This window comes from Entelurus aequoreus, linkage group LG02 (genome assembly GCF_033978785.1).
Source record: "Entelurus aequoreus isolate RoL-2023_Sb linkage group LG02, RoL_Eaeq_v1.1, whole genome shotgun sequence".
NCBI classification, from domain to species: Eukaryota; Metazoa; Chordata; class Actinopteri; order Syngnathiformes; family Syngnathidae; genus Entelurus; species Entelurus aequoreus.
The window spans coordinates 69,919,565-69,935,131 of NC_084732.1; the positions used below are offsets into that span (position 1 = coordinate 69,919,565).

Sequence of the window (15,567 nt, forward strand, 5' to 3'; positions counted from 1 at the left end):
TGTCATCAGTGTTTGAACCTGACAGGAACTGGTGCTTTACAGAGAGTAAATGGGACAATGCAAAAGGGGGATTACCTCCAAATTCTTCAGGACAACCTAAAATCATCAGCCCGGAGGTTGGGTCTTGGGCGCAGTTGGGTGTTCAATACATTGTCGGACATTTTTGTCGACACACAATTTGAGAACAATCACTCTGTTCATGTCAAAAAACCATCTATGTCAATCCACTCATTAAGTCCACCACATTTGTCTTATTACGAAAATGTGCCCTCTTAAGTCGACAACAACACAACATTTAAAACCCATGAAAAATCTTTCCACCTATGTAGACCAACTCATTAACGCTCATTCCAACACGCGCAACACGTTTGTTACTAATAAGTGCCCACTCGACGTCAACATACATGGTCGACCGCTTTTGTCGACATATAATTTGAGACCCAGGAAAAATATTTCCATTAATGTTGACAAAACCACCTATGAGGACTAATTATCGATTATTTGTATTCTTAGCAATAAAAAGTGCCCGCTTATGTCGATGTCAACATTCATGGTCAACCGCATTTGTCAACACAAAATTTCAGACCTCGGATGAATCGGTCCAATTATGTTGACAATTCATACGGCCCCAGTCCACCACAATATACTTTTCAGCTTATTTCAATTTAGGTACAATCAGTCTGTTTATGTCGACAAAACATCATCAAGACCGCCATGTTTGCCTTTTTACTAAAATGTGCCCTCTTAAGTCAATGTCAACATAAAGTTTGAGACCTATGAAAAATCTTTGTACCTATGTAGACCAACTCATTAACGCTCATTCCAACGTGCTTAAGACGCTTATTACTAAATATTGCCCGCTTAGGTTGACGTCAACATACATGGTTGACCGCTTTGTGGAAATATAATTTAAGACCTTGAAAAAAATTTTTATTATTATGTTGACAAACCGTCGATGTGAACCAACTCATTAACGCTCGGTCCAACGTGCCTTCTTATTAATAAAAAGTGCTCGCCTATGTCGATGTTGACATACATGGTCGACTGTTTTTGTCGACATAAAATTTGAGACCTAGACTGAATCGGTTTGTTTATGTTGACGATCCATACGGTCCCAGTCCACCACGTTTTTACTAAAAAGTTTCTGCCTAATTCAATTTAAGAACAATCAGTCTGTTCATGTCAACAAACCGTCTTAAGTCCACCACGTTTGTCTTATTACAAAAACGTGCCCTCTTAAGTCGATGTCAACACAACCTTTGAGACCCATGAAAAGTCTTTCCACCTATGTAGACCAATTCAATAACACTCATTCCAACACGCTTAAGAAGTTTGTTATTAAAAAGTACCCACTTAAGTCGACGTCAACATACATGGTCGACGGCTTTGGTCGACATAAAATTTGAGACCTATGTAAAAAATTTCCGTTTATGTTGACAAACCGTCTATGAGGACCAACTCATTAACTCTCGGGGCAACGTGCCTTCTTATTAATAAAAAGTGCTCGCCCATGTTGATGTTGATATACATGGCCGACCGCCTATGGTCGACAAAAAATTTGAGACCTATGAAAAATCGTTTATGTTGACAAACCGTCTATGAGGACTTTTTATTAATAAAAAGTGCTCGCCTATGTCGATGTTGACATACTGTACATGGTTGACTGTTTTTGTCGACATAAAATTTGAGACCTGGACTGAATCGGTTTGTTTATGTTGACGATCCATACGGTCCCAGTCCACCACGTTTTTACTAAAAAGTTCCTGCCTAATTCAGTTCAAGAACAATCAGTCTGTTCATGTCAACAAACCGTCTATGTCAAACAAGTCTAAATCCACCACGTTTGACTTATTACTAAAACGTGCCTTCTTAATTTGATGTCAACGTAAAATTTGAGACCCATGAACAATCTTTCCACTTATGTAGACAAACTCATTAACGCCCAATCCAACGTGCTTTCTAAAAAAAAATTGCCCGCTTATGTTGATATCGACTTACATGCCGCTTTTGCCGACATATAATTTGAGACCGCGGAAAAATTGTTTTGTTTATGTTGACAAACCGTCTATGACAGTGGTTCTCAAACTTTTTTTGTCATCCCCCACTTTGGACAAGGGGGAGTTTTCAAGCCCCACCTGCCCCCATCGCCCCAACAGAACGCTAATGCCAAGCTTAACATTTTCAAATTTATCGAACATCAAGTAACATCAAGTTTTATACATTCAAACTCAATAACACAAAATAAAATCAAGTTCAATAATAAATAAAATAACTGTGCAGCTGTGGTATAACTTGCATCAAGTTCAATATCAAATAAAATAACTTGCATCAATTCAATAATAAATAAAACAAAAGTGTTATAACTTGCATCAAGTTCAATAATAAATCAAAAAAAGTGTTATAACTTGCATCAAGTTCAATAATAAATCAAATAAAAGTGTTATAACTTGCATCAAGTTCAATAATAAATCAAATAACTTGCATCAAGTTCAATAATAAATAAAACAAAAGTGTTATAACTTGCATCAAGTTCAATAATAAATAAAACAAGTGTTATAACTTGCATCAAGTTCAATAATTAATCCAAAAAAGTGTTATAACTTGCATCAAGTTCAATAATAAATCAAATAAAAGTGTTATAACTTGCATCAAGTTCAATAATAAATAAAACAAGTGTTATAACTTGCATCAAGTTCAATAATAAATCAAATAACTTGCATCAAGTTCAATAATGAATAAAACAAAAGTGTTATAACTTGCATCAAGTTCAATAATAAATAAAACAAGTGTTATGACTTGCATCAAGTTCAATAATAAATCAAAAAAAGTGTTATAACTTGCATCAAGTTCAATAATAAATCAAATAAAAGTGTTATAACTTGCATCAAGTTCAATGATAAATAAAACAAGTGTTATAACTTGCATCAAGTTCAATAATAAATCAAATAAAAGTGTTATAACTTGCATCAAGTTCAATAATAAATAAAACAAGTGTTATAACTTGCATCAAGTTCAATAATAAATCAAAAAAAGTGTTATAACTTGCATCAAGTTCAATAAAAAATCAAATAAAAGTGTTATAACTTGCATCAAGTTCAATAATAAATAAAACAAAAGTGTTATAACGTGCATCAAGTTCAATAATAAATCAAAAAAAGTGTTATAACTTGCATCAAGTTCAATAATAAATCAAATAACTTGCATCAAGTTCGATAATAAATGAAAATAAAAGTGCCAATTGCAATCTTTGCCAAAAAAAGGAGGACAGGGCAAGTGAACATGACTTTTACAGTACTCCAGCATTAGTGGCTGCAATGAGCCTGTTTTGCACTGCACAGCTTTTCAAATCGGGGTTGCAGGCTTGACACTGCCACTGTTAAAACCTCATTGAATTCGGGGCTGAGCTGCCTTGACGCGAGTGTTTCCCGGTGAATGACACACAGTGTGTCCAATGCGCATTTGGCGCAACCCTCTTTATTAGAGCCTGCAGCCCGTTTCTTGACTTTGCCATGCGCGCCATCAGAGCAAAAGCCCACACAGTTTTCCCATTTAAGGTCGTGTTCTTTGAGGAAACTGTCCATTATCTTGAACAGCTCATCAGCAGTGGCTCTATTTTTAAGTATTTGCAAAACAGCAAATCCTCGCACAGTGACTCGCCATTCACAAAGCTTCCGCTTAGCCCCGCCCCCATTAGTTACTGTTGCTGTCTGTCAAACTTTCGCTCCTACCTAGAAATGTAAAGCATACAGGAAAAATAAGTAATTTACATTTATCTATATAGCGGATTTCACAGACAGAATCACAAAGTGATTTCCAGTGTGTATAGAAAATGAAAGCATAGTAAAAAAAAAAATCAAAGAATATAATAATAAAAAAAATAAATAAATAAAAGTGAAATTTCCTCCCGTTCCTCGCGCCCCACCTGTCATGTCTCTATTCCCCACCAGTGGGGCGCGCCCCACACTTTGAGAAACGCTGGTCTATGAGTACTACCTCATTAACTCTTAATGTTTTCTTATTACTAAAAAGTGCCCGCATGATTGACCGCTTTTGTCAACATAAAATTTGAGACTTAGGATGATCCGGTCCATTTATGTTGACAAATCATACAGTCCCCAGTCTACCACGTTATTACCAAAAAGTTCCTGCTTAATTCAACATCCCTCCCTGCTTGGCACTCAGCATCAAGGGTTGGAATTGGGGGTTAAATCACCAAAAATGATTCCCGGGCGCGGCACCGCTGCTGCTCACTGCTCCCCTCACCTCCCAGGGGGTGAACAAGGAGATGGGTCAAATGCAGAGGACAAATTTCACCACACCTAGTGTGTGTGTGACAATCATTGGTACTTTAACTGTTTAACTTAACAAATACATCTTTGTTGATATGCAATTTCAGAACAATCTGTTTATGTTGACAAATCACTTGTCAATCAGCTCATCAAGTCCAAGTCCACCACGTTTGTCTTATTACTAAAACGTGCCCTCTTAAGTTGACGTCAACATAAAATTTGAGACCCATTAAAAATGTTTCCCTTTATGTGGACCAACTCATTAACGCCCTTTGCAACATGCCTTTTTATTACTAAAAAGTGCCTTCTGAAGTTGATGTTAGCACACATGGTCAACAGCTTTTGTCAACATAAAAATTAAGACCTCGGATTAATCGGTCTGTTTATGTTTACAACCCGTCGATGTCGACCAACTCATTAAGTTCCGGTTCAACACATTCTTATTTTTACAAAAAAGTGCCTGCTTAAGTCGATGCAACATACATGGTTGACCGTTTTTGTCGACACTAAATTTGAGACCTGTGATGAAATGCCACGTTTATGTCGACAACCGGTCAATATCAACCAGTCAATCCAGTCTCAGTCCTCCACGTTACTACTAAAACAGTGCCTGCTTAAGTCAACATCAAAATACACAACCATGTTTGTCAAAATATAAATTGAGCGCCATGAAAAATTGTTCCGTTTATGTTGACAAACTGTCCATGTGTATCAACTCATTAACTCTTGCACCAAAATGCTTTCTTTTTACTAAAAAGTGCCCGCCTAAGTCGATGTTGACATACATTGTTGACCGCTTTTGTCAACATAACATTTGAGACCTATGATGAATTGGTATGTTTATGTTGACAATCCATCGATGTCGACCAACTCATTAAGTTCTGATCTCCGTCTTTATTACTAAAAACGTATTACAAACGTATTACTAGTTCCGGTCCACCATGTTCTTTCTTATTACTAAAAAGTATGTCGACCAACTCATCGCGTTCTTCTCATTACTAAAACTGTCCGATTAAGTTGATGTGGACATACATGGTCAACAGCTATTGTCGACACAAACCTTTAGAACTATAGCCATTTCTGTTTATAGCAACATGTGTTGTAGTATTGTAATAACTTTGTTATTGTCGCGAAACAGCGTCAAACGGCACAACACAACTGCTGTCAAGTTACACAACATTAAAATATCCACTCAGTGACTTCCTGTTCAGCGCAAAATTAGCTTCAAAGTAAAAGCATGGCATGTTTTGGGATTTAGAGAAGATACAAATGCTCATTCCCCAACATCTGATTATCTCTTCAGTATGTTTATGTTCCCGCGAACCTACAGCTCAATGTGTACAAGATTACACGACAAGTGTGTAGTTTATGCCTAATAATGCAGACTGTAAATTAGAGAGTTTTCAGTTTTCAATGTAGTATATACACACAAACCCCACTGTGATGGTAAACTTGGGACATATTCTCAAATTTAGGTTTAAAGGCGTATTACAAAATATTTTAGAAAAAAAACTTGACTGAAACTAGTTTTGATACTCAAGCAGGTTGTCTTTTTTATGGTTTCTTTTTATTTTACAGTCTGTTGGCTTTATTGTGCAATTTTACAGCAGGAACTGTTTTTCAGCTTTTTTTAAAATGTATTTCTCTTGTAAAACATCACCTGTAGAACCCTTTTGGCCGTTGTCTGTGGAAAGTGCTGTATTTAAAGAAAATAACAAATTATATATACACTATATTGCCAGAAGTATTTGGCCACCCATTCAAATGATGAGAATCAGGTGTCCTAATCGCTTGGCCCGGCCACAGGTGTATAAAATCAAGCACTTAGGCATGGAGACTGTTTCTACAAACATTTGTGAAAGAATGGGCCGCTCTCAGGAGCTCAGTGATTTCCAGCGTGGAACTGTCATAAGATCCCACCTGTGCAACAAATCCAGTCGTGAAATTTCCTCGCTCCTGAATATTCCAAAGTCAACTGTCGGCTTTATTATTAGAGAAGTGAAGAGTTTGGGAACAACAGCAACTCAGCCACAAAGTGGTAGACCACGTAAACTGACAGAGAGGGGTCAGCGGATGCTGAAGCGCATAGTGCAAAGAGGTCGCAGACTTTCTGCACAGTCAGTTGCTACAGAGCTCCAAACTTCATGTGACTTTCCGATTAGCCCACGTACAGTACGGAGAGAGCTTTATGGAATGGGTTTCCATGGATGCAGTGGTGTAAAGCACGTCGCCACTGGACTCTAAAGCAGAGGAGACGCGTTCTCTGGAGTGATGATTCACGCTTTTCCATCTGGCAATCTGATGGACGAGTCTGGGTTTGGAGGTTGCCAGAAGAACGGTACATTTTGGACTGCATTGTGCCCAGTGTGAAATTTGGTGGAGTAGGAATTATGGTGTGGGGTTGTTTTTCAGGAGTTGGGATTGGCCCCTTAGTTCCAGTAAAAGGAACCTTGAATGCTCCAGGATACTAAAAACTTTTGGACAATTCCATGATCTCAACCTTGTGGGAAAAGTTTGGAGCGGGCCCCTTCCTTTTTCAACATGACTGTGCACCAGTGCACAAAGCAAGGTCCATAAAGACATGGATGACAGAGTCTGGTGTGGATGAACTTGACTGGCCTGCACAGAGTCCTGACCTGAATCCAATAGAACACCTTTGGGATGAATTAGAACGCAGACTGAGAGCCAGGCCTTCTCAACCAACATCAGTGTGTGACCTCACCAATACGCTTTTGGAAGAATGGTGGAAAATTCCTATAAACACACTCCGCAACCTTGTGGACAGCCTTCCCAGAAGAGTTGAAGCTGTAATAGCAGCAAAAGGTGGACCGACATCATATTGAACCCTATGGGTTAGGAATGGGATGGCACTTCAAGTTCATATGTGAGTCAAGGCCGGTGGCCAAATACTTTTGACAATATAGTGTATATATATGTGTATGTGTATGTGTATATGTGTATATGTATATATACTACAAATCATAGTACTATTTAGTACAGCATCCTTCTAAATTATGGTGGGACAATGTAAGGAAATGTTTTTGTATGCGGACCCTGACATGCATGTAAAATATATCCGAAAAGCACATGCACAGGTGATGTTAGATACCAAAAGAAATGCCCAGAATTACTAATATTATGTGTTTTTAACACAGCCAAAATGATGACCTTTTTGGTGAAATTATCATTTAAAGTGTCCGTTTTATCCGTCATGTTGCAGAATGTGTTTGATCAGTCCAAAAGCGCCATAACAAATATCCTATTCAAAAACACATTTATAGACATTTGAATTGGGCACAACAATTACACAACATGAGTCAGGGCTGTTGTTGTTATTTTAAACTAAATATGAGCTAGAGACATGAAGAGCAGAGGAAGTTCTGGACTGCTTCTTGCCCTGCTGCTCTCACCGGGCCGTGCAAAGCGGGCCCTAATGCAAATTGGCCTGCCAAAGCTGAAAGAAAACGGTAAAACGATCTTGAGTCCTTGTCACCTCCACTCATGTCAGGGACCTGCTAAAGCGTGTCTCAGTTGTCTGGGCCGTGTGGCTGGTTCCCATTACGGTCTGCTCCAACCAATCAGCTCGGACGGCCTTCGCAGGCAGGACGACCGAATGGACCGACCGTACCTGCGTAAAGATGGGGGTCCTAAATACTCCGTTAGAAATATGATGGAGTTACATATTTACTTGAACTTTAAGCTCTTTCAACCAGGGCTGTCTGGAGTGCAGATGCTTACCCTATTCCTCGCTTTTCCCGAGAAATTCCAGTATTTTGCCCTGCTTTCACATACATTTCCCGTATTTTAACTTGAATTTAAAAAACTTCCGCTTTTGTAAAGTTTGAAGATTTGTTTAATGTTACTTAAATTATGATTTATTATTTATTTTGTATTATTATTTATGTACTTAATTTATGAAATATGTCATACATGTTATCATAAAATCAATATAGCTGTAAAAGTTATAAAATAAGGTTGCTTGAATCAAATGAAGACTATCTATACCTTCTATCAAAAATACAAAATGGTAAAAAAATACAACACTTCACTCAACACAGACGTCGTAACGTCATCACTTTTGCATCTAATTGTACATAATTGTGGTGCGTTCAAAGACCCTCGATTAAAGTTACAAACATCACTAGTTTTTAAAGACAGAGCGAGACATACTCCCAGTAATAATTAAGATGTATTATTATGATTGGCATTATCCACTGATGATAATCCTATATGTGTATCAGCTAATCTCTACTTTACACTCTGAAGTAAAGGAAAACATGACAGATTTATAATCATTAAGTGAACAATGAAAGGTTTATTATTTTATTTTATTATTTATTTATTTATTTATTATTTATTTATTATTTATTTATTATGTATGTATGTATTTATTTATTATTTATTTCATTTATTTTATTTAGTTTATTATTCAAATTTAAAGTGACATTTTTGGCTTTTTTTGTTAAAAACATTTTTTTTTTCAAAACACAACTAAATTATTAAAGGGGGTTTATTTAGATTTGTTGATACAATCTTTAAATAGTCCAAAACCTGATTAAGGTTTCTACACGTGTTTTAAAAAGCAAGTTTCGACTAAAAACATCCATGCAATAATGAGTTTCTTACTACATGGAAACATACTAAGTGTGTGTGTATAGGGTGGCAACATTGGGTTTGGGATGGGGGGGGGGCCCTATAGGAGTCTTGTGTATGGGGGCCCAGAATTTGGCGCTACGCCCCTGCCTGTCAACCCCGTTCTCCCCCTGGACGTCTTATATTTCGCCCACCTTTCATGTAAATTTCCCGTATTTTAATTTTCATTAAAAAAAAACTGTCAAGGTGAATTCTACAATGCAAGTTTGTACCAACGACCTTAGGAAATCACAACCTTCGACTGCAGGGGGAAATTATTGTGAAAAGATCAGTAGTTTTTATTTTTTTCCGTAAATGTTCCCTTATTTTCAAAAGCAAATGTTGACAGGTATGTTTGTAACGGCCCGAGACGATGCTGTGACAAAATGTTGTCGTACCAAATACGTTCAATGGTTTAAACTGCTATCATGCACAATGTCATGTGAGACAACAGCGTACCTCACAAGACTTCAGTTTAGTGAGCATTAAATGCTTGACTTGTTTACTTTGCTTTTCCTTTGGATTTTGTTTTAGCTGTGGCTTCTTCAATCTTTGCATGATACAATTTTCATTGCAGTTACGCCTGAAAGTTCCAGAGTTTTTACATTTTTGTTATGTTTGTATGACAGTTAGGAATGTTAAGTATAGCTCCTAAAAATAGTTAATAAAAGGTTTTATGATGGTAAATATGTGTGTGTGTGTGTGTGTATATATATATATGTATATATATATATATATATATATATATATATATATATATATATATATATATATATATATATATATATATATATATATATATATATATACATATATATATACACACATGTATGTATATATACACACACGTATATATGTGTATATATGTATATATATACATATACATATGTACATATATACATACATATATATGTATTATTACATTTTTTGTAACCTTAAATGTAAATATATATATACCTATATATACAGTATGTATATATACATATATGTATACATACATATGTATATATATATATATATATATATATATACACTTATATGTATAAAAGTATATATATATATATATATATATATATATATATATATATATATATATATATATATATATATATATATATATATATATACACACACATATGTGTATATATGTACATATATACATATTCATATATACATATTTATGTATTATTTTTCCCCCAATATACTTTAATGTAAATATATATATATATATATATATATATATATATATATATATATATATATATATATATATATATATATATATATATATATATATATATATATATATATATATTATACACCTATAAACACAGTATGTATACGTATGTGTATATATATATATATATATATATATATATATATATATATATATATATATATATATATATATGTATATGTGTATATATATATGTGTATATATATATATATATATAATGTGTTCTCACTTCTCTGTGAGCGTTTTGAGTATCTAGTCGATAGAAAAGCACTCTATACTGTAAATCCAATCCATTACATATATGTATATATATATAATTTACATAAAACAAATATATAAACTTTCTATTTTTGGGATGTATTCAAGGATAGCTGACCCACACTCAAGAAGCCGGCGTCTCTCTCACACACACAAACACAGCGTCTCCCCGTCCCTTTGCCTTGCCTTCTGGTCACCAGTCAGGACGCATTCATGGCCTCACAAACAGTCGGAAATTAAATAACCCTTTTTTAAAAAAATGCATTTCCCCCAGTCTGGTGTTAAAAAACTCAACAATGTCGCTGAAGAGCCGGGTGTTGCCGAGTCCGTCAAGAAGAAATGTCGTCCTTGCGTGAATATAGATGTTGTTAGTGTATAATCCCACATGGCTGAAAATACAATAGGAAATATGCCTTATGGGGAATGTTTGCATGATTAAACTAGAGCCCGGGTGTTGCAAAAAGCTGTGCGCTGACATCACAAATGGATTTTCTCTGGTGTGTGCGTGCGGGGGAAGCGGCCCTCCACCCCAAACAGATGAGACAGGAAGCTAAAGGTCACACGCTGAAGGGAGACACGGACACATCAAACGAGGAAACGTGTTGTCTCTGGAGGATCACAAAGACGTGGAGGGGGCCGCTTTAGGGGCCAGAATCCTCCCCTGAGCCCCTTTCCGTGCCAGACTTTCACCTCATACTTCGTGTTCATCGATTGTTTACAGCTTACACAAGAGCAGATATGGAGTATAAAAACATTAAAATTGTGTCGGAAAAGTGAGAAACGACAACGGTAAATTAATTCATGACAGTTGCTGTGTGCCGCTTGCTCATTTTTATAATGTTTGATAATAAAGGGTGGGCGGATCCATCCCAGTATCAATAATATCGATACCAAGGATTATGTCAGCATTGGATTGCTATTTTCTGTTGACATTTTTAACTGTTTTGATTGGATTTATTTTTTTAGAACTGTTTTTTAGTGCTTAAAAGCACCTATAAAGGTGTCTTATCAAATAAATGTAAATACATGTATTATTATATTTTCCCCTCTCATTTGTTTTTTATTCAGAGCCAATTGTAATTGTTGCCTTCGTTGAGTTATTTTGCACTAAATGTACTTTATTACGATACACTTTATACAATAGTGGAAGAACTTATTTGCCTTTTTTATTGTTGAAACTATGTTTTGTTATTTTGATAAAAAATACTTTTGTTCTCATCGTAAACATGATCAACAAAATAAAGGTAAAGTTGCACCTACCAAAATGTTGATATCGGTGATACCGGCCCTATATAGTCAGCACTTGGTATCGGATTGTTTCCAATATCCATCCATCCATCCATTCTCTACGATACCAAGGATCGCGTCAGAATCGGATCGTTATTTTTCAGGGTTTCTTTTATTTGATTTTGAACTGTTTGATTCTAAATTGTTTAAAACTGCTTTTAAGTGTCGTCCGCAAGCCTGAGTGCCTTGAAAGGTACCTTACTAAATAAATACATTATTACCATGTTTGTTAAATGTGTTTTTTGTCGAGAGACAACAGTGGTTGTTGCCTTTGTTGAGTTATTTTGATGACTTTGCAATGCTCAAAACAATTGCATGTAATAAAATAATGTACTATTTGTATTATTTTGCCTTTGCATTGTTGCATTTATTTTGTGTTAAAATCTTTACAAGTATGTCTTTAGATGCAAATATTTTTGTTCTCAATGTAAACATGATCAACAACCTAAAAGGCAAAATCCGCTCTTAAAAATATCTATATCGGCGACAATGGTGCAGCATGTACTTGGTATCGGATCGTTGCAATATTGATAGTATCGATACCAAGGATCGTCTCTAAATAATATTGCAATTTTTTAATTTTTTTTATTTACACTTATATTTTTAACTGTTTGATCGACTTGTCCAGGGTGTACCCCGCCTACCGCCCGAATGCAGCTGAGATAGGCTCCAGCACCCCCCGCGACCCGGAAAAAGGGACAAGCGGTAGAAAATGGATGGATGATTGCAATATTTTACAACTGCTTTTCAGAACTATACAGCGACTTTGAATGCCTTGAAAGGCCCCTTATATAATAAATGTATTATTAATATTTTTGCTAATATAAGTTTTTTGTTGAGAACAATAGTAGTATATGCCTTTGTTGAGTTATTTTGCACTAAATCAACCTTATTTTGTTCAAACAATTGCATTTAAAAAAAAAAAAAAAGGAAAATAATTTTATAATTTTGTTACTGTCACACTGCCTTGGCATTGCTGTGTTTATAAACTGTTAAAATCTTTACAAATACATACTCTGATAGGAAAAAAATTAAATCTTGGTTCTGTCTGTAAACATGAACAAAATAAAGATAAAATCACCCAAAAAATATCGATATTGGCGATACTGGCCCATTTTTCCATCTACTTGATAATGCTTCTCCAGTGAAAGGGATATTTATTGTAACCAGTCGACTACCATTACTCCAATATCTCAAATGCACAAGCAGAATATTAAAAATAGACTAAGTTTTGAGTGTTGCATGTGTGATACATACAGGTGCAGTGTATACATATAACGTATAAAGTGCGAAAAAACCAAAACATTTTCAGTACATAGTTCTCTTATTGACGTGCCCCTAATCTTACACAGAGTGTATCTTTAATTGTACATCGTGTGCCTTTAATTTAATTATTTGTCTGTTCTTGTCGGGCAATAACAGGTCAAGTTGTGTCATATTTACATTTGCATGACATATAAATACAGTATGTCTCCCTAAGGCTGGCCTTTTTTTCCCGTGCATCCGTCAAAACCTGTCATTGTGTCATCAGCTGGGAAAAATGTGCATTTAAAGAAGCCATCTTAACCGATGATGTGTTTTATGGTAGGTTTTCCTTCAGTACATTTTAGTATTTTATTACCGTGCTGCCTGAATGTGTGCTAAAAAAAGTACATGTTAAGAATTTCATCACAGTGTCATTGAGTGCTTAAAGAGGGCAAATATGCATTATAAGTATATTCTAAGTATGACTGAAAGTATTACATCTTTTTTTAATATACTGTACATGCATTCCAAAACTGAAAACAAGGTAAATACAAGTATTAGAAACACACTAATTAACACTAACACTAAGTATTATTGTTTGTATCAATTTTATTTCTGTACTTAATAGTATTTATTCTCTATTATTTTCATTTTTTTTTACTAATGTATTGTTTTTGATCCTCTACTTCTCTATTACTGCACCATGCTTACATCAACTTTTATTTATCACTTTATATGTTTTTTCATTAGTTATCTACAACAATCTTACACTGTACACATTTTCATTGTTAATTCACAGAATATTACGGACTAATAATTGCATTACTTTCAGAGTCAAATCTACAGTAATTTATTGTAAAGTTAAATGCTTTGAAATAAAAGGGTACTGTAATTGTTTTTTACAGTAATTTGTCGTAAGGTTACAGTACATTTTGATTGCAATATTTTATTGTGAAATAATATTGTTAAATGCTGTGAAATACTAGTTGTTGTTTTTTTACTATGTACTATTCAAATATTTAAATCCCATTCTTTAATTATTAAAAAAAGTGCTAATCTGGTAGATATGCCCTGCTTCCCTTTTTTGGGGGAATGTTTAATGATGCATACTTGTATGTATAAAAGTATATCCAAACTCAACTAAACCATCACAATTCAAACATATTGTGACACAATGTTTTACCTTACTTTATCCATTTAATAATAATATCAATTTAATATATGACATGAACTATCCCTGAATGGTGTCTACAAATATACATGTGGATGTTACTTGCAAAACTCTGAAATAAATACAAATCAACTTGCCACTTTTAAAGATTTGTTCCCATTTTTTTCAGAGTTTTTTATATATAATAACCAAAACACGCATGTATTTTTATGTAGAAAAATGCAAGTAACAAATCAAAGTTATTTGGCAATGTACAGTATTTTGATGCATGAACGAAGCAAACATTTTCATATTTAAATCCACATTTAATCCTCCATCTCTTTTTTTCTACATGACTTTTAATCAGTGTAATTTTTGCAGCATTTCAAATTAAATTATTGCATATGTTTGTCCACTTAGTAAAACTATGTTTTCACTGCACTTATCAGTGGGCCTTTATGTTAAACCTAAAAAAAGCTCTTTCATTTAATTTCAATATGATGGGACTTGTAATGATTGTCGCATTAAATTTAATTATGATGGGGAAAGACGCAGACATATTTTGGATACTTTTTCTTCTTTTTTTTTACACTTTTCAATATTTCTTCTGGTATAAAGGCCACTCACCATAGCAGGAGAGGATGTCTGCAGAGTGTCGCTCCTCACCTTCCACTGGAGGTGTCCTGCAGGGGGATCTGTGCATGAAGAGGTGGAATTTGCTGAAGGCGGCCTGTCCAGCATCCAGTGTGTGGCACTCCTGCAGGAAGGGGCTCCGGGACTTGTCTCCGTACGTGTGACCTTTGCATTTGGTCTCAGTCCTCAAGTGGTCCGCCTGGTGGTCCCGACCCTGTGCTGCAGAGGGGCTATAAAACGCATCCATGGAGGTCATGTCGCTGTATGCACTGCACGTCTCGGCGTTCATGGCTTTCAACTTTCCCCCCCCCAAAAAAAGTGAATAACTTTCTCCCTCTCTCTTTTGCAACACACACACCCCTCCTTACACACACATGGGCCCGCAGCAGCTGCTTTTGCTTTTAAAAAAAAAAGCGTTCAGAAGTTGTGGGTCTTTGAGCAAACACCCCCTCAGGTCTGACAAAAAGGTCCGTAAAGGATGAGGATGGGGATGACCTCTCGCCTTGTCGGAGACCTTTTGCCAAGTGCTGGGTGACGTGGACGAGCGAGGCCGCTTATTAGGAGGGAAGTGCTGGAAGGAAAAAAAAAAGTTAGTGAAAAAGGGCGTGACATGTGACATTCATTGAGTGTGCAGACAAATACATGAGTTATGGCCGGGTGGAACACAGTTTCATGCTTCTTCACTAAGTGACCCCAACAATGCACACAAGTCAATGACTTCATTCATCTGCATCCAACAAACATATGCAGCTTTGTTTCTGTAACTTACTTCTTACATATTTTATATTTTGATCAATTGAAATGGCCAAATTGGGGCCCTGAGCAAAATTTTATTT

General features: G+C 35.5%; 1 protein-coding gene across 1 annotated transcript in view; it reads right to left on the reverse strand.

The window, feature by feature from the left end:
* Positions 1 to 15,029, reverse strand: part of LOC133638661 (homeobox protein aristaless-like 4) — a 56,358-nt gene extending 41,329 nt beyond the window's left edge. Inside the window, exon 1 of the mRNA XM_062031494.1 lies at positions 14,726 to 15,029. Coding sequence (XP_061887478.1) covers positions 14,726 to 15,020 — 295 coding nt within the window. The 5' untranslated portion in view covers positions 15,021 to 15,029. The remainder of the gene's footprint in view (positions 1 to 14,725) is intronic.
* Between the last annotated feature and the right edge of the window lie 538 nt (positions 15,030 to 15,567).